The sequence below is a fragment of the Salmo salar genome, chromosome 05 (assembly GCF_965601325.2).
Source record: "Salmo salar chromosome 05, fSalSal1, whole genome shotgun sequence".
NCBI lineage: Eukaryota > Metazoa > Chordata > Actinopteri > Salmoniformes > Salmonidae > Salmo > Salmo salar.
Genome location: NC_138295.1, coordinates 86,231,262 through 86,259,172, shown reverse-complemented (window position 1 = coordinate 86,259,172; position 27,911 = coordinate 86,231,262). Strand labels below are relative to the sequence as shown.

Here is a 27,911-nt window from a genome sequence, read left to right as displayed (position 1 = left end):
AGCAGAAATATCTGACCGATGTGCAATAGGCTGATTTCTTGTTGTGAATCATTTCTAGTGTTAATGCTAATGTTTTTGCTATGCTATTGTATCTCACAATTTCAGATAGAACACATTTTATACCAATGTACATAAGATGGCATTTTTACATATGTATTAAAGTTGATGAAATCATGAATGGGTACGTTTTGGTCCTTTGGATGGTATTTTTACCAAGGGCATTTCAGTTTCCATTACAACCCTGTGAAATCCCAACCGAAGACTTGGATTTCCCTCTTCCTAGCCCTTGATTATGACTCTCCATTACACAGAAGTCATTGGATGAAGGCATCTTCTCAATGGGGTTTCTGCTTAGTACTTCCAATTACAAAGGGTGCACTGTTGTACAAATGGTGGTCTTCTGAAGGAGCACATTTCCTGGTGACGGAGGCACACTTTTCACTCCGTTATAGTGACTTTGACTGTACTTGATGTAGTGTACAGTACTTTAGACAGGCTCTTTTCCCTCCTGTGACTTCCATTATGAACAGATGCACCATTGGTTGCTGAGAATGCACAAATATGCACAAAAAAATTCACGAAACACAGCCCTTTAAGTGTTTCTAAAATCTCCTATGGGGAAAAATGAATGGTGGAAAAACGATTGGAACCATTTCCCTGTTTGACTGTGCTGTTTTGGCTTCCAGAGCCACATCACCTTTAAACAGAACATGTAAGGTGGACTACAAGGAGTAACGACAGGCTCCGTTAGTTCATTACTGGGCTAATTATCTAGTTAATTATACACTTATCTACCTCTTCTTCAAAGAGTGTAGATAGTTTAGTTATAACAGAGGAAATAAATTACACCGAGCAGGCATGGGAAGAGGAAATGTCCATTTGTGAGAGTAATTCATTTGTGTGTGAAATTTGGGGTGATAAAACTGAACGTAAAATTCAAGTCATGGCAATCATCTACACCTGCAAATAATTGATTGCTCTAATTGGGAGACATTGTCAAATATAATTATAAACTTTTACATAAATTTATTTAAATGGATACTGGCGTCTATATTGCTCCCCTGCCAGCCCACGATCCAAGTGCCTCTTTATAAATGCCTGGCCATTAATGTTGCGGCAGAGGCTGATAAATTGATGTGGTCTAATCGATATATCCTCAGAGACCGATGTAGTGAATGCTGTGTGACACAAGTGGAGTCCTATTCACTGCGTATCAATGTGGTGCGCTTTTAATATCTAAACCTTATTTTTCTGATAATAATCGTATAATCTAACAAATGTTTTCGATTATATTTTTTTACGGTGACAACTCGCCACAGGTGCATTGCGATTTGCATGCATTCATGACAGAACCGTGTTTATTTTTCCTTGTCTTGTGCAACATGTACAATATCATATACCTTGGGAAATTGTGTTCTGTTTATTTTTCTACAGTTGTGAAGTGACCACATAGTATGGTCTTTGTCTTTCCAATGACATTCCAGCCATGTAGTATATTTTGTCATCTTGTATCCTTATGAGAGGAGAGGGGAAACGATTAAGAAAGGCATCCCTTGCAGTAGTAAGATTCTAATATTGTCACAAAGGTCAGCTGACACGTTGCCTCCTGTAAATTTAGCGCACACTGATGCAGGAGATAGATTTAATGGGCAATGGTTGGCAGGCACCCCCCTCCTAAAGACGCAGGGATACTGAGAGAGGAGAGAGCTGGGTGTTGAGGAAGAGGGCAGTAGGCAAGAGAGAGTTAGAGAGAGTGAGAGTGGAGTCGTTTTGCTGTGGCTCCTCAGTAAACCCAAGTTAGAGACAGACAGGGCATTGTATTGACAGCAGCATGATCCTTATCACATTTGGACTCTATCTTCCACTATTGTTTTGTTATGTCTTGTCTCAGTCCTCTTTCCTGGACAATATTCTCTCATTCCCAGCAGGTAAGAGAGCCAGCCGTGTGTGTGTGTGTACATGCGCATACTCATGCATGTGTGTGTGTGTGTTTATATGTGTGTGTGTTTATATATGTGTGTGTGTGTGTTTATATGTGTGTGTGTGTGTGTTTATATGTGTGTGTGTGTTTATATATGTGTGTGTGTTTATATGTGTGTGTGTGTGTGTGTGTGTGTTTATATGTGTGTTTGTGTGCGTGCAGGAATATGTCATGCACAGTTTTGACAAGCTGCAGTCCGACCCTGGGTAAACCCCATGTCATGTCTTATCCTGATTGTCTTTGCACTTTGAAGAACTGCGTGTGTTCCTGTGTATTTCCCCTTAATTTCTGGAATATGAAATGCTGTCAGAATGGAAATGTCTCTATAAATAGCGTCTGTGGACAGTTCCTGACAGGGAGGCGGGCATATGGTGCTTCATATGTGTATTCAGCCAGAGCCAGGAGCAGCTCTCTCCAGTGTGGATGACTACACGTATCATGTTACAGCTCCCAGTCTGAATATTCTGCTGTTCTTATTGGATTCTAGTTATTATGTGTTAGATTTGTAGAGCTATTTTACTTGTTTTTGTATATCTATGTAGATACCAGTTCTAGCTTCTAGTATTGTCAATAACCTACCAGACTGTACAGTCGTGGCCAAAAGTTTTGAGAATAACACAAATATTAATTTCCACAAAGTTTGCTGCTTCAGTGTCTTTAGATATTTTTGTCAGATGTTACTATGGAATACTGAAGTATAATTACAAACATTTCATAAGTGTCAAAGGCTTTTATTGACAATTACATGAAGTTGATGGAAAGAGTCAATATTTGCAGTGTTGACCCTTCTTTTTCAAGACCTCTGCAATCCGCCCTGGCATGCTGTCAATTAACTTCAGGGCCACATCCTGACTGATGGCAGCCCATTCTTGCATAATCAATGCTTGGAGTTTGTCAGAATTTCTGGGTTGTTTGTTTGTCCACCCACCTCTTGAGGATTGACCACAAGTTCTCAATGGGATTAAGGTCTGGGGAGTTTCCTGGCCATGGACCCAAAATATCCATGTTTTGTTCCCCGAGCCACTTAGTTCTCACTTTTGCCTTATGGCAAGGTGCCCCATCATGCTAGAAAGGCATTGTTCGTCACCAAACTGTTCCTGGATGGTTGGGAGAAGTTGTTCTCAGAGGATGTGTTGGTACCATTCTTTATTCATGGCTGTGTTCTTAGGCAAATTTGTGAGTGAGCGCACTCCCTTGGCTGAGAAGCAACCCCACACATGAATGGTCTCAGGATGCTTTACGGTTGGCATGACACAGGACTGATGGTAGCGCTCACCTTATCTTCTCCGCACAAGCTTTTTTCTGGATGCCCCAAACAATCGGAAAGGGGATTCATCAGAGAAAATGACTTTACCCCAGTCCTCAGCAGTCCAATCCCTGTACCTTATGCAGAATATCAGTATGTCCCTGATGTTTTTCCTGGAAAGAAGTGGCTTCTCTGCTGCACTTCTTGACACCAGGCCATCCTCCAAAAATCTTTGCCTCACTGTGCGTGCAGATGCACTCACACCTGCCTGCTGCCATTCCTGAGCAAGCTCTGTACTGGTGGTGCCCCGATCCCGCAGCTGAATCAACTTTAGGAGACGGTCCTGGTGCTTGCTGGACTTTCTTGGGCTCCCTGAAGCCTTCTTCACAACAATTGAACCGCTCTCCTTGAAGTTCTTGATGATCCGATAAATGGTTGATTTAGGTGCAATCTTACTGGCAGCAATATCCTTGCCTGTGAAGCCCGTTTTGTGCAAAGCAATGATGACGGCACGTGTTTCCTTGCAGGTAACCATGATTGACAGAGGAAGAGCAATGATTCCAAGCACCACCCTCCTTTTGAAGCTTCCAGTCTGTTATTCGAACTCAATCAGCATGACAGAGTGATCTCCAGCCTTGTCCTCGTCAACACTCACACCTGTGTTAACGAGAGAATCACTGACGTGATGTCAGCTGGTCCTTTTGTGGCAAGGCTGAAATGCAGTGGAAATGTTTTTGGGGGATTCAGGTCATTTGCATGGCAAAGAGGGACTTTGCAATTAATTGCAATTCATCTGATCACTCTTCATAACATTCTGGAGTATATGCAAATTGCCATTATACAAACTGAGGCAGCAGACTTTGTGAAAATTAATATTTGTGTCATTCTCAAAACATTTGGCCACAGCTGTACATTTGGATACATTTACAGATCACTTTCAGTTCAGCTGATGTTTGCTGTGAAGGGGAGGATCTGCTGATTGAGTGGATTTTAACTTGGAAGCTGCAACACCACTTCTTTGCCAATGCCCCTATGCAGGAGCTTTTCCTTTATGGCTTGTTAGTGAGGTGTTGTCTGGTCTCTGCCTCTGCAGGATGCAGTAACATACAGATTGTTATACACACCTTACCATCCACTCTGATGCAGTTAGAAATAAGCCAACATTGAGTTTTCTTTAAGCCCCTTCAACTAGTTTTGACACTGACTCTATTCATTTAATTTCCCACTGATGTCAACATGACAAACAAATGAAATATGTCTATTACAAGGACATCCTCTGCAGGGTCGGTGTGTGTTTATTTCCCATGTGACTGACTTACCGTACTGTCCACTACTTTCCTCAGCTCTCCAACAACAACCTGCCCTGGACCAGCAGAGGACATTCAACCCCTGCTGTTTACTGAGTCCACCCCCGCCCCCCCTGTTCCCCCCTCCTCCCTCACTGTGGCACCGCAGTGGTCATGTGAGTCCAAAGTCATGTGACTTGCCCGTGTGACAAGTGTATGATTGTTGATTTGTCCTTGGGTGCTGTCCAAACCTCACTCCCTGGCTACGTTCCAAATGGCACCCTATTCCCTATTTAGCGTACTACATTTGATAGGGCTGTGGTCAAAATTAGTGGACTATAAAGTATAGGGAACAGCGTGTCATTTCTGACTTAGCCTCCCTCTTGCCCTCCTCCGCCACTGACTAAGAGCAGTAGGGATTTCTGATGATAGAGTAGGTATGATGATAGAGTAGGTGTGTGCAGGAAGCAATGGATTAACTGGTCTCCCACGAGTGCTGACTGCAGATCAGGGTTGATGAGGGGATACGACCTTAGAGGGTCCTGTTAGAGATACAACTCTGTCTGTTAGAGGGTCCTCTTAGAAATACAACTCTGTCTGTTAGAGGGTCCTGTTAGAGATAAAACTCTGTCTGTTAGAGGGTCCTGTTAGAGATACAACTCTGTCTGTTAGAGGGTCCTGTTAGAGATACAACTCTGTCTGTTAGAGGGTCCTGTTAGAGATACAACTCTGTCTGTTAGAGGGTCCTGTTAGAGATACAACTCTGTCTGTTAGAGGGTCCTGTTAGAGATACAACTCTGTCTGTTAGAGGGTCCTGTTAGAGATACAACTCTGTCTGTTAGAGGGTCCTGTTAGAAATACAACTCTCTCTGTTAGAGGGTCCTGTTAGAGATACAACTCTGTCTGTTAGAGGGTCCTGTTAGAGATACAACTCTGTCTGTTAGAGGGTCCTGTTAGAAATACAACTCTCTGTTAGAGGGTCCTGTTAGAGATACAACTCTGTCTGTTAGAGGGTCCTGTTAGAGATACAACTCTGTCTGTTAGAGGGTCCTGTTAGAGATACAACTCTGTCTGTTAGAGGGTCCTGTTAGAGATACAACTCTGTCTGTTAGAGGGTCCTGTTAGAGATACAACTCTGTCTGTTAGAGGGTCCTGTTAGAGATACAACTCTGTCTGTTAGAGGGTCCTGTTAGAGATACAACTCTGTCTGTTAGAGGGTCCTGTTAGAGATACAACTCTGTCTGTTAGAGGGTCCTGTTAGAGATACAACTCTGTCTGTTAGAGGGTCCTGTTAGAGATACAACTCTGTCTGTTAGAGGGTCCTGTTAGAAATACAACTCTCTGTTAGAGGGTCCTGTTAGAGATACAACTCTGTCTGTTAGAGGGTCCTGTTAGAGATACAACTCTGTCTGTTAGAGGGTCCTGTTAGAGATACAACTCTGTCTGTTAGAGGGTCCTGTTAGAGATACAACTCTGTCTGTTAGAGGGTCCTGTTAGAAATACAACTCTGTCTGTTAGAGGGTCCTGTTAGAGATACAACTCTGTCTGTTAGAGGGTCCTGTTAGAAATACAACTCTCTGTTAGAGGGTCCTGTTAGAGATACAACTCTGTCTGTTAGAGGGTCCTGTTAGAGATACAACTCTGTCTGTTAGAGGGTCCTGTTAGAGATACAACTCTGTCTGTTAGAGGGTCCTGTTAGAGATACAACTCTGTCTGTTAGAGGGTCCTGTTAGAGATACAACTCTGTCTGTTAGAGGGTCCTGTTAGAGATACAACTCTGTCTGTTAGAGGGTCCTGTTAGAAATACAACTCTGTCTGTTAGAGGGTCCTGTTAGAGATACAACTCTGTCTGTTAGAGGGTCCTGTTAGAGATACAACTCTGTCTGTTAGAGGGTCCTGTTAGAGATACAACTCTGTCTGTTAGAGGGTCCTGTTAGAGATACAACTCTGTCTGTTAGAGGGTCCTGTTAGAGATACAACTCTGTCTGTTAGAGGGTCCTGTTAGAGATACAACTCTGTCTGTTAGAGGGTCCTGTTAGAAATACAACTCTGTCTGTTAGAGGGTCCTGTTAGAGATACAACTCTGTCTGTTAGAGGGTCCTGTTAGAGATACAACTCTGTCTGTTAGAGGGTCCTGTTAGAGATACAACTCTGTCTGTTAGAGGGTCCTGTTAGAGATACAACTCTGTCTGTTAGAGGGTCCTGTTAGAGATACAACTCTGTCTGTTAGAGGGTCCTGTTAGAAATACAACTCTGTCTGTTAGAGGGTCCTGTTAGAGATACAACTCTGTCTGTTAGAGGGTCCTGTTAGAGATACAACTCTGTCTGTTAGAGGGTCCTGTTAGAAATACAACTCTGTCTGTTAGAGGGTCCTGTTAGAGATACAACTCTGTCTGTTAGAGGGTCCTGTTAGAGATACAACTCTGTCTGTTAGAGGGTCCTGTTAGAGATACAACTCTGTCTGTTAGAGGGTCCTGTTAGAGATACAACTCTGTCTGTTAGAGGGTCCTGTTAGAGATACAACTCTGTCTGTTAGAGGGTCCTGTTAGAGATACAACTCTGTCTGTTAGAGGGTCCTGTTAGAGATACAACTCTGTCTGTTAGAGGGTCCTGTTAGAGATACAACTCTGTCTGTTAGAGGGTCCTGTTAGAAATACAACTCTGTCTGTTAGATGGTCCTCTTAGAGATACAACTCTGTCTGTTAGAGGGTCCTGTTAGAGATACAACTCTGTCTGTTAGAGGGTCCTGTTAGAGATACAACTCTGTCTGTTAGAGGGTCCTGTTAGAGATACAACTCTGTCTGTTAGAGGGTCCTGTTAGAGATACAACTCTGTCTGTTAGAGGGTCCTGTTAGAGATACAACTCTGTCTGTTAGAGGGTCCTGTTAGAGATACAACTCTGTCTGTTAGAGGGTCCTGTTAGAGATACAACTCTGTCTGTTAGAGGGTCCTGTTAGAGATACAACTCTGTCTGTTAGAGGGTCCTGTTAGAGATACAACTCTGTCTGTTAGAGGGTCCTGTTAGAGATACAACTCTGTCTGTTAGAGGGTCCTGTTAGAGATACAACTCTGTCTGTTAGAGGGTCCTGTTAGAGATACAACTCTGTCTGTTAGAGGGTCCTCTTAGAAATACAACTCTGTCTGTTAGAGGGTCCTGTTAGAGATACAACTCTGTCTGTTAGAGGGTCCTGTTAGAAATACAACTCTGTCTGTTAGAGGGTCCTGTTAGAGATACAACTCTGTCTGTTAGAGGGTCCTGTTAGAGATACAACTCTGTCTGTTAGAGGGTCCTGTTAGAAATACAACTCTCTCTGTTAGAGGGTCCTCTTAGAGCTGATGACTGAATGGAAGAGTGTTTTTGTCTGATTGGTTTAGAATGAGGAGTCCAGTAAGGGGGGTAATCACAGAGAAGATCCAGATACAGGGACGGAGCTGAAAGGTCCCAGCTGTGTCCCAGGCCCCCCTGGCCCCAACGGACCCCCCGGTCCTCAGGTAGGTAAACTTATCCACCCCCAACTGTCTTCTGTTAACGTTGTCATCCCACTGGCTTCATCAATTCAATATATATATTTTTTAAGCCAGATAATGGCCAATACAGTTATAATACGGTTATAATGCAAATATTTGGAAGAGTATTTAATCAGGGTTTATCAGGTGGAGATCCCAGTTAGTTGCCTGAGCTTCCTTACTTGTCAGTAATGGTGGTATACAGGTGTTGGGGGGGTTGGCTAAGTCCTCTATAGGCCTCTAGCAACTCTTTACCATCTGAGACCCGTGTGAGATCCTTCTCCCTTCCTCTTGTACCTCTAGAGCTGGGGACAGGGACAGGGACGGGGATTACATGGAGCTCTGCAACACAGCAGCCCATTAATGCTCCACATTTAGACACGACACAAATAGCCTTTTTCCACTGGCTGCCACTACTCTCCGTCCCTCCACACACCATTCTTAGAAACAAACCAAACAGCCCAGTCTGCTTGGAAAGATATATTGAGTGGAGGGAGTCAATTCCTGTATCGTCAATTCCTGTATCGTCAATTCCTGTATTGCTGTGTGGAGGGTGGTGGTGGTTTTGCTGTGTGGAGGGTGGTGGTGTTGCTGTGTGGAGGGTGGTGGTGGTGTTGCTGTGTGGAGGGTGGTGGTGTTACTGTGTGGAGGGTGGTGGTATTGCTGTGTGGAGGGTGGTGGTGTTGCTGTGTGGATGGTGGGTGGGTGGTGGTGTTGCTGTGTGGATGGTGGGTGGGTGGTGGTGTTGCTGTGCGGAGGGTGGTGGTGTTACTGTGTGGAAGGTGGTGGTGTTGCTGTGTGGATGGTGGGTGGGTGGTGGTGTTGCTGTGCGGAGGGTGGTGGTGTTACTGTGTGGAGGGTGGTGGTATTGCTGTGTGGATGGTGGGTGGGTGGGTGGTGGTGTTGCTGTGCGGAGGGTGGGTGGTGGTGTTGCCTTGTGGAGGGTGGTGGTGTTGCTGTGTGGAGGGTGGTGGTGTTGCTGTGTGGAGGGTGGTGGTGTTGCTGTGTGGATGGTGGGTGGGTGGGTGGTGGTGTTGCTGTGCGGAGGGTGGGTGGTGGTGTTGCCTTGTGGAGGGTGGTGGTGTTGCTGTGTGGAGGGTGGTGGTGTTGCTGTGTGGAGGGTGGTGGTGTTGCTGTGTGGAGGGTGGGAGGGTGGTGGTGTTGCTGTGCAGAGGGTGGGTGGGTGGTGGTGTTGCTGTGCGGAGGGTGGTGGTGTTGCCGTGTGGAGGGTGGGTTGGTGATGGTGTTGCTGTGTGGAGGGTGGTGGTGTTGCCGTGTGGAGGGTGGGAGGGTGGTGGTGTTGCTGTGCAGAGGGTGGTGGTGTTGCCGTGTGGAGGGTGGTGGTGTTGCTGTGTGGAGGGTGGGTGGGTGGTGGTGTTGCTGTGTGGAGGGTGGGTGTTTGGTGGTGTTGCCGTGTGGAGGGTGGGTGGGTGGTGGTGTTGCCGTGTGGAGGGTGGTGGTGTTGCCATGTGGAGGGTGGTGGTGTTGCTGTGTGGAGGGTGGGTGGGTGGTGGTGTTGCTGTGTGGAGGGTGGGTGTTTGGTGGTGTTGCCGTGTGGAGGGTGGGTGGGTGGTGGTGTTGCCGTGTGGAGGGTGGTGGTGTTGCCATGTGGAGGGTGGTGGTGTTGCTGTGTGGAGGGTGGTGGTGTTGCTGTGTGGAGGGTGGTGGTGTTGCTGTGTGGAGGGTGAGTGGGTGGTGGTGTTGCTGTGTGGAGGGTGGGTGGGTGGTGGTGTTGCTGTGCGGAGGGTGGTGGTGTTGCTGTGTGGAGGGTGGTGGTGTTGTGGTGGTGTTGCTGTGTGGAGGGTGGTGGTGTTGTGTTGGTGGGTGGTGGTGTTGTGGTGGGTGGTGGTGTTGCTGTGTGGAGGGTGGTGGTGTTGTGTTGGTGTTGCTGTGTGGAGGGTGGGGGTGTTGTGGTGGTGTTGCTGTGTGGTGGGTGGTGGTGTTGTGGTGGGTGGTGGTGTTGCTGTGTGGAGGGTGGTGGTGTTGTGGTGGTGTTGCTGTGTGGAGGGTGGTGGTGTTGTGGTGGTGTTGCTGTGTGGAGGGTGGTGGTGTTGTGGTGGTGTTGCTGTGTGGAGGGTGAGGGTGGTGGTGTTGCTGTGTGGTGAGTGGTGGTGTTGCTGTTTGGAGGGTGGTGGTGTTGCTGTGTGGAGGGTGGTGGTGTTGTAATGCAGACAATCCTATAGTAATTCCAGAGTCCTATAAATGGCCACTTGCCTAGATGGCAACCTGTCACGGAGAGGAGAACATGATTGGTAGACTCTTCAGATTTGTCTTTCACATCCGTATTCATACACAATTTAGCCTATACAGTATGGCACCGGAGTTAGCTGACTGCAAAGGAAGCTAACAACAAACACATTTGGTGTCAGTATGGATCCTGTACCTGCTCATTGAAATGACATTGTGAAGGGAAATAATATTTAGAATATTACTGGGATTGTAAATAATCAGTCGATGGCATAAAGACAGAAAAAGCCCATGTTCTGATTGGTTAGATATCTGATTATTGTTGACCTTCTACAGGGTCCAGCTGGGCTACCAGGTCTGAAGGGACCAAAAGGTGAAAAGGTAAGTGTCATTTATGAACAGTTTTTTATAAACAGTTGAATGATTGAAAACTGCCATTATACGAAGCGGAAAGGCCTTGTATGAAAAAGCAGCAGTTATATCTCTCTCTCTCTTTGTCTCTCTTTCTCGCTCTCTCTCTCTCTCTCTCTCTCTCTCTCTCTCTCTCTCTTTCTCTCTCTCTCTCTCTCCACCTCCATCCAACGATCTTGTTGCCAGGGAGAACTGGGACGACCTGGACAAAAGGTGAGAGCACCCATTGATCATTCTATTAGCTCTGCTAAGTGGATTTGCTGAAAAATGGGATCCAGTCCCTCCTCAGTCTGTCTGGTGGGCTGTAACTCACGTCCCCGCCGCCCGCCTGTCCGCCCGCCTGTCCGCCCGCTGCCTGCTTATGAGCATTATGAAATTCAGAGAAAGACAAGCAGCACAACCTTGACACGATGCCAGGACAGCTAGGAAACAGAGAGAGAAAGACAAGCAGCACAACCTGGACACGATGCCAGGACAGCTAGGACACAGAGAGAGAAAGACAAGCAGCACAACCTGGACACGATGCCAGGACAGCTAGAAAACAGAGAGAGAAAGACAAGCAGCACAACCTGGACACGATGCCAGGACAGCTAGGATACAGAGAGAGAAACACAAGCAGCACAACCTGGACACGATGCCAGGACAGCTAGGACACAGAGAGAGAAAGACAAGCAGCACAACCTGGACACGATGCCAGGACAGCTAGGAAACAGAGAGAGAGAGAAAGACAAGCAGCACAACCTGGACACGATGCCAGGACAGCTAGGATAACAGAGAGAGCCGCTGAGATAGAAGATGGATAGAATCATTCTGCTGAGTTGGAGAGGAGAGTGGATGAACCTCCCATCCCGTCCCATGTCTCCTCTAACAGATGGGGAACTTATGGTCACCCTGTTAGCTCCTGAAACCTATCCAGCTTCACCCTTCACCCTTCCTGTTCAGGAGGATGCAGCGTTACAGCACCTTCACATAGAGATGTATTGTATAGAAAATAGATCATTGTCGGAGGGACAGGAGAGGAGTGAGACCTGTCAGAAGAGTAGTGTGGTCCTAATCAATTGGTGTCTGCAGTTATGTATTAAAACAGTTCCGTTGGGAGAGCTTCACACTGCGTCCCAAATGGCACCCTATTCCCTTTATAGTTCAATACTTTTGACCAGGGCCCATGGTCAAAAGTAGTGCACTATATAGAGAATAGGGTTCCATTTGGGACGTGTCCTCAGTCACTGCCCTGCTCTGTCTGAGCTGCAGGGCTGGCTGTGTACAGCAGCAGCATTGCAGTGCAATTTGGCTTTGTGCTCGAGCCAGACCATAAATCATTTTATTTCCCACAAGCAGAGGGCCGTCCTGTTCTATATATACGGCCTATCATTTAATTAAAGAGGACAGAGTGACAGACCTTGTTAAAGTCCTCTCTCTCCACATGATGGACCAGGGTAAAAACAGAACACAGGTTGTCATGTCAACATCCCGACCGGCTTATGGAATTCTCTGTAACTATTCAGAACAATCATGTTTGTAACTCCTGCTGTATGTTACTTCTATGATATTACACATGGAAATATTATACTGTACACTACACAGCTTACATGGATAGCTGCTGATTCATTCAATAATGCTTTTGTTTTTTAAATGATGCTAGGTCAGCTGGTAATTTTGTATATATGGCAGTCTTCATGCCCTGTGTTTTCTAGTCAGTTCAGAACTTCTGGTCTGGTTGAAGTAGTGTTCTAACGGTTCTGATATGGCTCAGCTATTCCCAGACATACCCTATGTACCGTACACATGAGGCTGCTGAGGGGAGGACCATAGAAACCATGGAAACCATGTGTTTGATGTATTTGATACCATTCCACAATATCCGCTCCAACCATTACCATGAGTCCGTCCTCCCCAATTGAGGTGCCACCAACCTCCTGTGGTAATGTGTGATAACTGTAAAAGTCTGCTAAATCAGGGATTCCCAAAGTGGAGCTTCTGCAGGGAGTCTGCGGCATGATTCTTATTTTTTTAACAACAATAATAATACATTCATTAATCAAATGTTTTTAAATTAATATTGCTAGCAACAACCGATTAAACACATTTTGCAGAAGGGATCTGTGAAAAGTTTTTAGACTAGAGGGTGCAATACAATACAATGTATTATTCAACCACAATTTCTGTTAAACCTCAGACGCACAGCCTGGGACTGGGAGGTTCATCTGTACATAGGTATCCACAGTTCTCCATCAATTATACATTCTAAATTCTTCTTGTATTCCCCAAAATGTTGTTTTGAACATAATGGCACTGTAATTTATGCCTAAAACTGCAACATTTGCCAGTCTCCTTGGCAAAATGGGTAGAACTAATTTGGTCACCTATTTTAGTTTTAGTCTTAGACCTAGATTTAATCAGATCAAGTGTTAACAGGCGATAGCCAACACCTGCATAGCTGATGTTTTGGCGGTGTCAGAGGTGTAACTCTGTTCGAGCTGTCACATCGGTGAGAGGCAGCTGCTCATGTGGTCATTTTCATCAAGCCACATCCATTCCACTTGTCAGAAGTTCAGAATGAGAAAGTGTAGGCTATATAGAAACGACACTCAAACAATATAATAAGGATTTACACTGAGTGGACAAAACATTACGGAAAAACATTATGCTCTTTCCATAACCTCTACAGGATTGGTGGGTCCCCCTCAGGAAGGTTGAGCTAACGTAGGCTAATGCGATTAGCATGAGGTTGTAAGTAACAAGAAAATTTCGCAGGACATATACATATCTGATATTGGCAGAAAGCTTAAATTGTTGTTAATCTAACTGCACTGTCCAATTTACAGTAGCTATTACAGTGAAAGAATACCATGCTATTGTTTGAAGAGAGTGTTCTTTCCATAACATAGACTGACCAGGTGAATCCAGGAGAAAGTTATGATCCCGTATTGATGTAATTTGTTAAATCCACTTCAGTCAGTGTAGATGAAGGGGAGGAAACAGGTTAAAGAAGGATTTTTAAGCCTTGAGACAATTGGGACATGGATTGTGTATGTGTGCCATTCAGAGGGTGAATGGGCAAGACAAAATATTTAAGTGCCTTTGAACGGGGTATGGTAGTAGGTGCCAGGCGCACCAGTTTGTGTCAAGAACTGCAACGCTGCTGGGTTTTTCATGCTCAGTTTCCTGTGTGTATCAAGAATGGTCAACCACCCCAAAGGACATCCAGCAACTTGCCACAACTGTGGGAAGCATTGGAGTCAACATGGGCCAGCATCCCTGTGGAATGCTTTCGACACCTTGTAGACTCCATGCCCCGACGAATTGAGGCTGTTCTGTTACAGTTATCGTTTTTTCCCCCAGGGCGTCTCATTATCATAGCTTTAGTCAGAAAAAATAAGTTGTCAAGTATTTTCTGTGATAGTTATTGTTGACGAAATTTACACTGGTACTAGAATTGCAAGAAATTAGCTTTAAAATGGCAAAATGGCCTCTATGCCCAAAGGCAAAATGTGTAGAATTACAAGTAATGAGCTTTTCTTCTCTGACGCTAAGAGGGGGGCCTTTAAAGATGTATTTCCCAGGGCCCAAGACTTGAAGTCATAGTAAAATTGCTTGTATGCTATTTATAGTCCACTCTGAAGTAGGACTTGTGTTCTGATATTATGAGGGGGTCCCTGATGAATTTGCTATCACAAAAGGGGTCCCCCACACAAAAACTATTTGGGAACCCTGTGCTAAAGAAATTATGTTGTGGCCCATCAGGGTCGGACTGGGCCTCCAGGTCTCCCGGGGCGCCAGGGACCAGCCGGGTGGCCAGGACCAAATGGGCCCAAGGTGAGTAAGTCCTATTTCATGGTGCCCATATGTCAATATGATATTATACCGTACCATAGTATGGTGTAAAAAATGATAGAACACAAATTATGCAATAAGATAAGATGGCATGTGTGTTCCTGTACCTACAGGTGTTAGATCTTAATTTGACCAGTTTCGTGGCAAGAGTAAAATAATCTTGCAGCAGGAGGATTTGATTATTTAAAAAAGGGATAATTTCTAATGAGAAAGGACTGTAGTTTTGATAGGCCACAGCAGGCTATATATTAGGAGTGAGATCGAGAAAGAGAACTGTGTGTTTTCAGTGAATTTATGTAAATCATGAGGCTCATTTGAATTTCCTACGGTGCAGGAAAATTCTCTGCGACAACAGAGTGATCAAATTAAGATACCACGTCTGTATGATATTATTTGTCAAGGTAGATGAAGAATGTGTGTGTGTGTGTGTGTGTGTGCCTGCGTGCGTGCGTGCGTGTGGCAGGGGGAGAAGGGAGATGGTGGATTGATGGGAATACCTGGAGCAAGAGGACCTCTTGGACCTAAGGTCTGTGAACCTTCATCTTTCACCGAGAAAATTGTCTGATTTCAACCATAATGTTATTCATAATTTCTATACTTCAGACCTCTGATCTTCCTTCTTAGGGTTTACCTGGATACAAAGGAGAAAAGGTGGGTGATTACTTCAAATGTTTTTGACTGCTTTCTTTTATTCTATTACATTACAAACCATATTTTAGTTCCTCTGGGTTGGTTCAGCAACATGTGTGTGTTTTCAGTGTATCTGCCTGATCAGGTCTCCTGTTTATGGATGTTTTGTTTACAGTTGTTTTGTCTCCTGTCTGTCTCATCAGGGTTCCCGTGGTGACCGCAGTGAGAGCGGGATGAAGGGAGACAAGGGCACAATGGGCTTTCCTGGAATGCTTGGACAGAAAGTGAGACATACATCTTGTAATCTCTTGATCTAGACATTATCTGATGTTTATCAGCTGCTGGGGTTGATCTGGAGGGAGGGGAGGAGGAGGAGGAGGAGCAGGAGGAGGAGGTCAATGTAGGGTGACATGTAGTGGAGGTTCATTGAACAACAGGATAAAAACAGAATCAACTGGCCCTCCATAATAACTCAAGAACACAATTCTAAATGTGACCACAGTTATTTATATGACGTACCGGCATATGTTGTTGTTGATGGAGTGCTGTGGTTTATGTCCTCAGGGTGAAATGGGTCCAAAGGGAGAACCTGGAATCTCAGGCAATAGAGGACCGACGGGCAGACCAGGGAAGAGGGGCAAACAGGTGAGAGAGATATCTTATTATTAAACAGGTGAGAGATATACTTTATTAGTAAACAGGTGAGAGATATACTTGATTAGTAAACAGGTGAGAGATATACTGCATCCTACTGCTGGCTTGCTTCTGAAGCTAAGCAGGGTTGGTCCTGGTCAGTCCCTGGATGGGAGACCAGATGCTGCTGGAAGTGGTGTTGGAGGGCCAGTAGGAGTCACTCTTTCCTCTGGTCTAAAATAATATCCCAGGGCAGTGATTGGGGACATGTGCTGTCTTTCGGGTGGGACGTTAAACAGGTGTCCTAACTCTCTGTGGTCACTAAAGATCCCATGGCACTTATTGTTAGAGTAGGGGTGTTAACCCTGGTGTCCTGGCTAAATTCCCAATCTGGCCCTCAAACCATCACGGCCACCTAATCATCCCAAGCTTACTGTTGGCTCATTCACCCCCCCTCCCCTGAAACTATTCCCCAGGTCATTGCTGTAAATGAGAATGTGTTCTCAGTCAACTTACCTGGTAAAATAACGGTAAATAAATAAATAAATAAATACTTGATTAGTAAACAGGTGAGAGATATACTTGATTATTAAACAGGTGAGAGATATACAGCATTAAACAGGTGAGAGAGATGCTGTATTAAACAGGTGAGAGAGATGCTGTATTAAACAGGTGAGAGATATACTGTATTAAACAGGTGAGAGATATACTGTATTATCAAATCAAATTTATTTTTATATAGCCCTTCGTACATCAGCTGATATTCTCAAAGTGCTGTACAGAAACCCAGCCTAAAACCCCAAACAGCAAGCAAAGCATGTGAAAGAAGCACGGTGGCTAGGAAAAACTCCCTAGGAAAAACTCCCTAGAAAGGCCAAAAACCTAGGAAGAAACCTAGAGAGGAACCAGGCTATGAGGGGTGGCCAGTCCTCTTCTGGCTGTGCAGGGTGGATATTATAACAGAACATGGTCAAAATGTTAAAATGTTAAAATGTTCATAAATGACCAGCATGGTCAAATAATAATAATCATAGTAGTTGTCGAGGGTGCAACAAGCACGTCCGGTGAACAGGTCAGGGTTCCATAGACGCAGGCAGAACAGTTGAAACTGGAGCAGCAGCACGGCCAGGTGGACTGGGGACAGCAAGGAGTCATCATACCAGGTAGTCCTGAGGCATGGTCCTAGGGCTCAGGTCCTCCGAGAGAAAGACAGAAAGAGAGAAAGAGAGAATTAGAGAGAGCATATTTAAATACACACAGGACACCGGATAAGACAAGAGAAATACTCCAGATGTAACAGACTGACCCTAGCCCCCCGACACATAAACTACTGCAGCATAAATACTGGAGGCTGAGACAGGAGGGATCAGAAGACACTGTGGCCCCATCCGATGATACCCCCGGACAGGGCCAAACAGGCAGGATATAACCCCACCCACTTTGCCAAAGCACAGCCCCCACACCACTAGAGGGATGTCTCCAACCACCAACTTACCGTCCTAAGACAAGGCCGAGTATAGCCCACAACGATCTCCGCCACGGCACAACCCAAGGGGGGGGGGGGGCGCCAACCCAGACAGGAAGACCACGTCAGTGACTCAACCCACTCAAGTGACGCACCCCTCCCATGGACGGCATGGAAGAACACCAGTAGGCCAGTGACTCAGCCCCTGTAAAAGGGTTAGAGGCAGAGAATCCCAGTGGAAAGAGGGGAACCGGAAAGGCAGAGACAGCAAGGGCGGTTCGTTGCTCCAGCCTTTCCGTTCACCTTCACACTCCTGGGCCAGACTATACTTAATCATAGGACCTACTGAAGAGATAAGTCTTCAGTAAAGACTTAAAGGTTGAGACTGAGTCTGCGTCTCTCACATTGGTAGGCAGACCATTCCATAAAAATTGAGCTCTATAGGAGAAAGCCCTACCTCCAGCCGTTTGCTTAGAAATTCTAGGGACAATTAGGAGGCCTGCGTCTTGTGACCGTAGCGTACGTGTAGGTATGTACGGCAGGACCAAATCGGAAAGATAGGTAGGAGCAAGCCCATGTAATGCTTTGTAGGTTAGCAGTAAAACCTTGAAATCAGCCCTTGCCTTAACAGGAAGCCAGTGTAGGGAGGCTAGCACTGGAGTAATATGATCACATTTTTTGGTTCTAGTCAGGATTCTAGCAGCCGTATTTAGCACTAACTGAAGTTTATTTAGTGCTTTATCCGGGTAGCCGGAAAGTAGAGCATTGCAGTAGTCCAGCCTAGAAGCAACAAAAGCATGGATGAACTTTTCTGCGTCATTTTTGGACAGAAAATTTCTGATTTTTGCAATGTTACGTAGATGGAAAAAAGCTGTTCTTGAAACAGTCTTGATATGTTCTGATCAACAAGATCAGGGTCCAGAGTAACGCCGAGGTCCTTCACAGTTTTATTTGTGACGACTGTACAACCATCCAGATTAATTGTCAGATTCAACAGAAGATCTCTTTGTTTCTTGGGACCTAGAACAAGCATCTCTGTTTTGTCCGAGTTTAAAAGTAGAAAGTTTGCAGCCATCCACTTCTTTATGTCTGAAACACAGGCTTCTAGCGAGGGCAATTTTGGGGCTTCACCATGTTTCATTGAAATGTACAGCTGTGTGTCGTCCGCATAGCAGTGAAATTTAACATTATGTTTTCGAATGACATCCCCAAGAGGTAAAATATATAGTGAAAACAATAGTGGTCCTAAAACGGAACCTTGAGGAACACCGAAATTTACAATTGATTTGTCAGAGGACAAACCATTCACAGAGACAAACTGATATCTTTCCGACAGATAAGATCTAAACCAGGCCAGAACTTGTCCATGTAGACCAATTTGGGTTTCCGATCTCTCCAAAAGAATGTGGTGATCGATGGTATCAAAAGCGGCACTAAGATCTAGGAGCACGAGGACAGATGCAGAGCCTCGGTCTGACGTCATTAAAAGGTAATTTACCACCTTCACAAGTGCAGTCTCAGTGCTATGATGGGGTCTAAAACCAGACTGAAGCGTTTCGTATACATTGTTTGTCTTCAGGAAGGCAGTGAGTTGCTGTGCAACAGCTTTTTCTAAAATTTTTGAGAGGAATGGAAGATTCGATATAGGCCGATAGTTTTTGATAATTTCTGGATCAAGATTCGGCTTTTTCAAGAGAGGCTTTATTACTGCCACTTTTAGTGAGCTTGGTACACATCCGGTGGATAGAGAGCCGTTTATTATGTTCAACATAGGAGGGCCAAGCACAGGAAGCAGCTCTTTCAGTAGTTTAGTTGGAATAGGGTCCAGTATGCAGCTTGAGGGTTTGGAGGCCATGATTATTTTCATCATTGCGTCAAGAGATATAGTACTAAAACACTTTAGTATCTCCCTTGATCCTAGGTCCTGGCAGAGTTGTGCAGACTCAGGACAATGGAGCTTTGGAGGAATACCCAGATTTAAAGAGGAGTCTGTAATTTGCTTTCTAATGATCATGATCTTTTCCTCAAAGAAGTTCATAAATTTATTACTGCTGAAGTGAAAGCCATCCTCCATTTGCGAAGGCTGCTTTTTAGTTAGCTTTGCGACAGTATCAAAAAGAAATTTCGGATTGTTCTTATTTTCCTCAATTAAGTTGGAAAAATAGGATGATCGAGCAGCAGTAAGGGCTCTTCGATACTGCACGGTACTGTCTTTCCAAGCTAGTCGGAGGACTTCCAGTTTGGTGTGGCGCCATTTCCGTTCCAATTTTCTGGAAGCTTGCTTCAGAGCTCGTGTATTTTCTGTATACCAGGGAGCTAGTTTCTTATGACAGATGTTTTTAGTTTTTAGGGGTGCAACTGCATCTAGGGTATTGCGCAAGGTTAAATTGAGTTCCTCGGTTAGGTGGTTAACTGATTTTTGTCCTCTGACGTCCTTGGGTAGGCAGAGGCAGTCTGGAAGGGCATCAAGGAATCTTTGGGTTGTCTGAGAATTTATAGCACGACTTTTAATGCTCCTTGGTTGGGGTCTGAGCAGATTATTTGTTGCAATTGCAAACGTAATAAAATGGTGGTCCGATAGTCCAGGATTATGAGGAAAAACATTTAGATCCACAACATTTATTCCATGGGACAAAACTAGGTCCAGAGTATGACTGTGGCAGTGGGTAGGTCCAGAGACATGTTGGACAAAACCCACTGAGTCGATGATGGCTCCGAAAGCCTTTTGGAGTGGGTCTGTGGACTTTTCCATGTGAATGTTAAAGTCACCAAAAATTAGAATATTATCTGTTATGACTACAAGATCCGATAGGAATTCAGGGAACTCAGTGAGGAACACTGCATATGGCCCAGGAGGCCATATGCAGTGAGTGAGTAGGCTGCATAGATTTCATGACTAGAAGCTCAAAAGACGAAAACGTCATTGTTGTTTTTTTTTTTGTAAATTGAAATTTGCTATCGTAAATGTTAGCAACACCTCCGCCTTTGCCGGATGCACGGGGGGTATGGTCACTAATGTAACCAGGGGGTGAGGCCTCATTTAACACAGTAAATTCATCAGGCTTAAGCCATGTTTCAGTCAGGCCAATCACATCAAGATTATTATCAGTGATTAGTTCATTGACTATAACTGCCTTGGAAGTGAGGGATCTAACATTAAGTAACCCAATTTTGAGATGTGAGGTATCACAATCTCTTTCAATAATGGCAGGAATGGAGGAGGTCTTTATACTAGTGAGATTGCTAAAGCGAACACCGCCATTTTTAATTTTGCCCAACCTAGATCGAGGCACAGACACGGTCTCAATGGGGAAAGCTGAGCTGACTACGCTGACTGTGCTAGTGGCAGACTCCACTAAGCTGGCAGGCTGGCTAACAGCCTGCTGCCTGGCCTGCACTCTATTTCATTGTGGAGCTAGAGGAGTTAGAGCCCTGTCTATGTTCGTAGATAAGATGAGAGCACCCCTCCAGCTAGGATGGAGTCCGTCACTCCTCAACAGGCCAGGCTTGGTTCTGTTTGTGGGTGAGTCCCAGAAAGAGGGCCAATTATCTACAAATTCTATCTTTTGGGAGGGGCAGAAAACAGTTTTCAACCAGCGATTGAGTTGTGAGACTCTGCTGTAGAGCTCATCACTCCCCCTAACTGGGAGGGGGCCAGAGACAATTAATCGATGCCGACACATCTTTCTAGCTGATTTACACGCTGAAGCTATGTTGCGCTTGGTGACCTCTGACTGTTTCATCCTAACATCGTTGGTGCCGACGTGGATAACAATATCTCTATACTCTCTACACACGCCAGTTTTAGCTTTAGCCAGCACCGTCTTTAGATTAGCCTTAACGTCGGTAGCCTTGCCCCCTGGTAAACAGTGTATGATCGCTGGATGATTAGTTTTAAGTCTAATACTGCGGGTAATGGAGTCGCCAATGACTAGGGTTTTCAATTTGTCAGAGCTAATGGTGGGAGCCGTCGGCGTCTCAGACCCCACAACGGGAGGAGTAGAGACCAGAGAAGTCTCGGCCTCCGACTCCGACTCGCTTAATGGGGAGAACCGGTTGAAAGTTTCTGTCGGCTGAATAAGCGACACCGGTTGAGCATTCCTACAGCGTTTCCCTCCAGAAGCCATGAGAAAGATGTCCGGCTGCGGGGACCGTGCGAGGGGGTTTATACTAACGTTACTATCTGTACTTACTGGTGGCACAGACGCTGTTTCATCCTTTCCTACACTGAAATTACCCTTGCCTAACGATCGCGTCTGAAGCTGGGCTTGCAGCACAGCTATCCTTGCCGTAAGGCGATCGTTCTCCTGTATATTATAAGTACAACGACTGCAATTAGAAGGCATCATGTTAATGTTACTTAGCTTCGGCTGTTTGAAGTCCTGACGAACCATGTCCAGATAAAACCTCCGGGGTGAAAAAGTTGAGTGAGGGAAAAAGTAAAAATATACGGTAATGAAAAAGTAAAAAACCGTCAGGTATCAAAGTAAGATCGGCAACAAAAACGCACAGCAGCGTAAACAAGTCTGCAAGTTGTGACCGGAAACAGGAAACCAGGCGTAGCCAATTGGATGGAAACCTAGCTACTAATGCGAGTCTGTGTATATGCAGGCTGAGTGTATAGCTGGATCAGAGTCAGATTTAGAGTGATTGGTATGTTCTTTGTTGGAGGCTCTGCCCATTAGGATCTTAATGATATAATATCATATGCTGTTAGAAGCTGTGATTAAAAAAGTTCTGCCGATCTTTTTATTACCTTTATTTAACTAGGTAGGTCAGTTAAGAACAAATTCTTATTTTCAATGACGGCCTAGAAATAGTGGGTTAACTGCCTTGTTCAGGGGCAGAACGTCAGATTTTGACCTTGTCAGCTCGGAGATTTGATCTAGAAACCTTTCGATTACTAGTCCAACGCTCTAACCACTATGCTACCTGCCGCCCTCTTTGAGCAACATACTGTAACTTCAAATCACTATGATGTGGTGACATGTTTTGACCACTGAAGGTTTACCATATGTTTGTCTGTCGATGTTTTTACATGTGGTGTTTTTACATGTGGTGTTTTTCTTGTCTGATTAAACAGGGAGGGAAGGGTGACAATGGGATTATCGGCCCTCTAGGTCCAGCAGGTCCTCAGGGGCCCCCAGGCCACCCTGGTCCCCCAGGTCTCCCAGCCTCAGGTAAGGACTCCACCTCCATCAGCTCTCCCATCTGAGCTTCGCTTCTTTAGAGGACGCTGTAGGGCTAGGGAGTGGGGCTAGGCTAACATGCTATATGTTGCCAGTCTGTGTATATGCAGGCTGAGTGTATAGCTGGATGAATTCTAGGGAGAACATCGAGTCAGATTTAGAGTGATTGGTATGTTCTTTGTTGGAGGCTCTGCCCATTTTCTGGACTCTGAAGGCTAGTTTCTCAGACCTAGATTATTAAACCTTGTCCTGTAATTAAAAGAAAGGCCCAATGGACAATCTCGCTGGAAAGTATATTTTGAGATTTAATATCGTGCCCTGTCAGTGTGTGAAGCTTCAGGGATAGGTGTGAGAAGCTTCAGGGATAGGTGTGAGAAGCTTAAGGTATGGGTCTGAGAAGCTTCAGGGATGGGTGTGAGAAGCTTCAGGGATGGGTGTGAGAAGCTTCAGGGATGGGTGTGAGAAGCTTCAGGGATAGGTGTGAGAAGCTTAAGGTATGGGTCTGAGAAGCTTCAGGGATGGGTGTGAGAAGCTTCAGGGATGGGTGTGAGAAGCTTCAGGGATGGGTGGGAGAAGCTTCAGGGATAGGTGTGAGAAGCTTAAGGTATGGGTCTGAGAAGCTTCAGGGATGGGTGTGAGAATCTTCAGGGATGGGTGTGAGAAGCTTCAGGGATGGGTGTGAGAATCTTCAGGGATGGGTGTGAGAAGCTTCAGGGATGGGTGTGAGAAGCTTCAAGCAGGCAACCTCCCGTGTCAGCATCAGCGAAAGGAAGCAGACATTAAAACACAGCAGGAGGTAACACCAGAGAGCATATTTAGCTTCAGAGGAACCTGATCACCCCCCCTCTCTCCCCCTCCTGAGGTGAAACAGATACCATGAGCGGGGTGGGGTGGCGGGGGGGACTGGGATGGGACGGATGCTAAAGCCATGACATCATGTCCTTAAAACAAATTCATAGTGGGCCAAGAAGCTCCTTACATATTTACAAACATTATGTCACCATGTAATTAAACTGTGACAGCCAGTGTCTTGTTCAGGTGTCTACGCAAATTAAGTTGATTGCTTTACCAACTTGATAAATAGACGAGGGGGCCAGGATAGTGCATTTCATCAGAGGTATTTATAACATATAGTCCCTGTGAGCTCGCTCATGGCTGTCTCTGAATGTGGTACTCTGTGATATAGAGATGGTGTCATGTGTACATCACTTTTTGTACATATGCCTACATTGATAATATATGATCTAAATGTTTATTTCTTGTTCAGGACTCTACGTGATTGGAACGAAAGGTGAGAGGGGGCTACCAGGTCTTCCTGGACCTTGCAGCTGTAACTCCATTAGTGTCAAGAGTCCACAGTTTGATGAACATAGTTCCAGGAGCGACTACACTAAAGTGCCAGCGGTGAGCACGCAACACAAGTAACACATGATCAACATTTATTGCGAATCATAAACTTGCCTCAGGTAAGGCACTTAATAGGCCAAATTAGTCTTTGTGTTTCACCCAGAATGTGTCTTTTGTTGTTTCTCGTACAGATATTTGTGGTAAACAATCAAGAAGAACTAGATCGTCTTCATACGGACAATGCCCTAGCCTTCCGGAAAGATCAGAGATCGCTTTACTTCAAAGACACCAACGGATGGCTGCCCATTCAGGTACCTCACTTGATACACTATCTTCTAAACGGGATATGTCTAAGTGCTTACAGTATTGCCTGGCAAGGTTCATCTTTAAGTTACAGTTTTATTTCATTTTCTTAGTTTTAGTTTCTAATCTCTGTAAAAGACTTCTTTCTTCCAGCTGACGCCGTTCCAGTCTACGGAGAATGCTCCGGAACAGGAGGGTTACTGTGGCGACAGGATCGTTCAGATTCCCAACGGGGAGGAATGTGACGACGGGAATAGGATTGTCACCGACGGCTGCGTCAGTAAGTCACGTTATCAGAGTGGATGAACCAGAGTCGTGGTTTGGTTCTGCTGATGGTTTCGTTTGTTGAAGCCTGGTGTTGTCGGTTCGATTACCGCATGGGAAGTTGATTTGGATAAATGAACTTGTTAAATGATAATGCTATTGATGACATACAGAAGCACCGGTCAGATTTGGATGGCTATTGATCTCTATCTGTCTCTCTGTGTCTGTCTCTCTCCGTGTGTCTCTGTTTTTCTTTTCTGTTTCTCTCTCCATCTCTTCCTCCTCAGAGTGTAAACATGCTTACTGTGGAGATGGTTATCGCTACGACGGTGCTGAGGAATGTGATGGAAAGGACTTTGGCTATCAGACATGCAACTCATATCTCCCAGGGTTAGTAGGCTTACTGGCTTGATCCATTCTTGTCTGCTTTCCAAATCTTACTGTATGTAACTTCATAACTTTGTGTTCCCTATGAAGCAGTAACTGTCTGCTTTTGTCATGATTAGTTGACAGAGGGTTCTATTTCTCCTTGATTCCCAGGTCTTATGGTCATCTCAGATGCACTCCTTACTGTGTCATTGACTCTACAAACTGCAAGTATTTCACATGAGGAGCAACCTGGACACAGCAGTGGGATCCTTCTTGTCTTGTTTGCTTTGGTACTAACCAGGATGACGGTAATGCAAAAAAAAAGATCAACAACAACACTGCAAACAAGAGACTCAAAAAGGAAGTGTTGACAAACTGGACTAAACCTGACAAAATAACTAAAACTACACCCACTAACTCTGTTGTATCGCTGCTGAAGCCATGTAGCTACCGAGGAGGGGGGCCGGGGCCAGTAAAACGCTCCCTCATCCATTAGCACTGGACAATTTCACTTTGTCTTAAATAAAACTCAACCCAAGACTGAAGAGGTTCTGCCCACCTGATAGGACCAGCCGCTGAACGAGAGGCGGTCAAGTGAGAGACAGCCAGAAAGTGAGAGACAGCCAATGGGAAAGCTCTGAGTAAGTGAGAGACTCGTGGGTGGAGCCGGAAGCCATATTTACCTCGACGTAGCACTGTTAAAGAGAACCAGGTCTGAACAATCAGAAGCAGGGTGCTGTGTATTTTACTGCAACGTCAATGACGTCATGTACTGTAACATTTGCATGAGGCTGAGATTGCTGTGAGACCATGGCTACAGATGTCACTACCTAGGCATTTAACCAATCACAATACTTACTATTGTTGTCATGAGCTTCGTACTGTGTATATATAGTAGGTATACGTCTCCAATTGTACGTAGGGAGTATATTGTATGTCATCATTTTACTAATCAGGACAGGAGGGGCATGTTATAATGATACAGTATTCAGGAGGATTCTGAGAGCCTTGGTCAGTCTGTACTAAAGAGGCAGATCTTAACCCTTGGTCAGTCTGTACTGAAGAGGCAGATCTTAACCCTTGGTCAGTCTGTACTGAAGAGGCAGATCTTAAGCCTTGGTCAGTCTGTTCTGAAGAGGCAGATCTTAAGTCTTGGTCAGTCTGTACTGAAGAGGAAGATCTAAAGCCTTGGTCAGTCTGTACTGAAGAGGCAGATCTTAACCCTTGATCAGTCTGTACTGAAGAGGCAGATCTTAAGTCTTGGTCAGTCTGTACTGAAGAGGCAGATCTAAAGCCTTGGTCAGTCTGTACTGAAGTGGCAGATCTTAACCCTTGGTCAGTCTGTACTGAAGAGGCAGATCTTAACCCTTGGTCAGTCTGTACTGAAGAGGCAGATCTAAAGCCTTGGTCAGTCTGTACTGAAGAGGCAGATCTTAAGCCTTGGTCAGTCTGTACTGAAGAGGCAGATCTAAAGCCTTGGTCAGTCTGTACTGAAGAGGCAGATCTTAAGCCTTGGTCAGTCTGTACTGAAGAGGCAGATCTTAACCCTTGGTCAGTCTGTACTGAAGAGGCAGATCTAAAGCCTTGGTCAGTCTGTACTGAAGAGGCAGATCTAAAGCCTTGGTCAGTCTGTACTGAAGAGGCAGATCTTAAGCCTTGGTCAGTCTGTTCTGAAGAGGCAGATCTAATGCCTTGGTCAGTCTGTACTGAAGAGGCAGATCTAAAGCCTTTGTCAGATCCTCTTCAGAAGAACAGTAAAGCTATGTACTGTACAGTAGTAGCATTAAGCCAAGATGGCCTCCTGTGGAAATAGCAGCCAAGCTGATAGACCGGGAACCCTCACCTTCTGGTAGAACTGAATATCGGGGTCTTGTCCCAAATGACACCATATTCCCTATGTAGTGCACTTCTTTGGACTGGAGTCCTATGGGCCCTGGTTAAAACTAGTGCACTATATAGGGGATAGTGTGCCATTTGGACAGCCAGGCTCGTGCGCTCTATTAGCTTTTGATGGCACTGTACTGTAGTTGAAGAGGGCCGTTCAGAATCTGGACATTGTGGTCAAGGTCAGCTTTGCTTTAGTTTAGATTGACATTTCCACGATTTAACTCAGGAACCACTAACATAATGTAGCTTGCGGTTTTCAGAGAAACCCTCCCTCATATCCACTGTAGAACACAGATGAGACCACCGAGTCTGTGCTGCACACTGACTGTTACACTATCCCTCTCCTCACTCAGAAGTGCTTACTGTACACGTTGATGACTCATGCCATCAGTCCTCCAGGTAAAGAGGAGGACCTCAGTGAACTACTGTCTGCAGGGAGATATGACACGTGAAGGCTGGCAAACTGTTATTATTACTGCTACTACTACATGTTCTTAAATCATTTCCTCATTGCGGAACAGGAAGCGTTTTTAGCTGCTATTTGGTAGGAAGTGAATTCCGATAGTTAGGGTGGGAAACCTTATGACAGTCTACGGTGCATCAGTTAGAAAGCTCTGGACATCTTTCTGTCTCGTATTTATAGCAGTACTCCTCTTGATACCTCCAGCCTGCCTGCTTAAATAACTGGAGCAGAACTACTGCACCACTCAGTGGAGAACTGAACACTATAGTTGTAGTCTGCATTACTTCCTGTATTCCCTTAGTAGTTTAAGAGAACGTTTCAGGATAAGCTGTTCTTTACCACAAGCTATAGGTCGCCGTGCCAACGGAGGCCGACCTTTAACCTCACCCACACTTAGGAAAATATTGTTGCTCATGTAAAAGTGGATGTATGAAAATATGTAATTTCAAGACTGTTCTAAATGTTATATCTGCATGTTAGTGGTACTGTAACTTACAAGTTTAAAATGCAACCAATTTGCCAAAGGAGGCTGTGAATGAAGCCTACATGCTGTAAGTAAATATTAGTCAACTCTCGACAAGGTATATGCTTTTAAAGAAATATTGATGGTTCTTGTTAATGTAACTGTATAACTGTAATGACTGAATATTACATCAACTTTTATATGACAGGTATAACTGTATTATCCATTGCACCGTGTATAAACACATTAAATATCCATTTGTTTAGCTAATATGAGTGTACTGTATGCTGTAGGTACACTGGTAGCATGTGGTAACATTACACAATGCTTGGTGGTGGTGAATGCGCTCGCATATCAGGATTTCAGAACTCCTCTGATTTCATAATTAAGACATGTTTGACACAGACGTGCATTATTGAGAACAAAATAAAGATGAGAAAATGGAA

General features: G+C 45.0%; 1 protein-coding gene across 2 annotated transcripts; it reads left to right on the top strand.

Annotated features, from left to right (window-relative positions):
• The first annotated feature begins 1,668 nt into the window (after positions 1-1,668).
• LOC106598801 (uncharacterized) lies at positions 1,669-27,911 on the top strand. 2 transcript variants are annotated; one of them, XM_045719178.2, is made up of 16 exons: positions 1,669-1,928; positions 4,571-4,689; positions 7,889-8,005; positions 10,544-10,588; positions 10,805-10,831; positions 14,363-14,434; positions 14,916-14,978; positions 15,077-15,103; positions 15,286-15,366; positions 15,647-15,727; positions 22,264-22,360; positions 23,637-23,773; positions 23,908-24,027; positions 24,173-24,299; positions 24,571-24,673; positions 24,824-27,911. In XM_045719178.2, the coding sequence occupies exons 1-16, from the start codon at positions 1,832-1,834 to the stop codon at positions 24,891-24,893; spliced, it is 1,383 nt and encodes a 460-aa protein (XP_045575134.1). In that variant the 5' UTR covers positions 1,669-1,831; the 3' UTR covers positions 24,894-27,911. The 2 variants fall into 2 exon arrangements, with proteins under 2 accessions (XP_045575134.1, XP_045575133.1); XM_045719177.2 differs by having other exon boundaries at positions 24,158-24,299.

Excerpts from the sequence above, each read along its gene's own strand:
- LOC106598801 (XM_045719177.2), top strand. The coding sequence starts at position 1,832 with ATGATCCTTATCACATTTGGACTCTATCTTCCACTATTGTTTTGTTAT. Across the intron at positions 4,690-7,888 it reads TGTGGCACCGCAGTGGTCAT|AATGAGGAGTCCAGTAAGGG; the intron begins GTGAGTCCAAAG and ends TGATTGGTTTAG. Across the intron at positions 8,006-10,543 it reads ACGGACCCCCCGGTCCTCAG|GGTCCAGCTGGGCTACCAGG; the intron begins GTAGGTAAACTT and ends GACCTTCTACAG.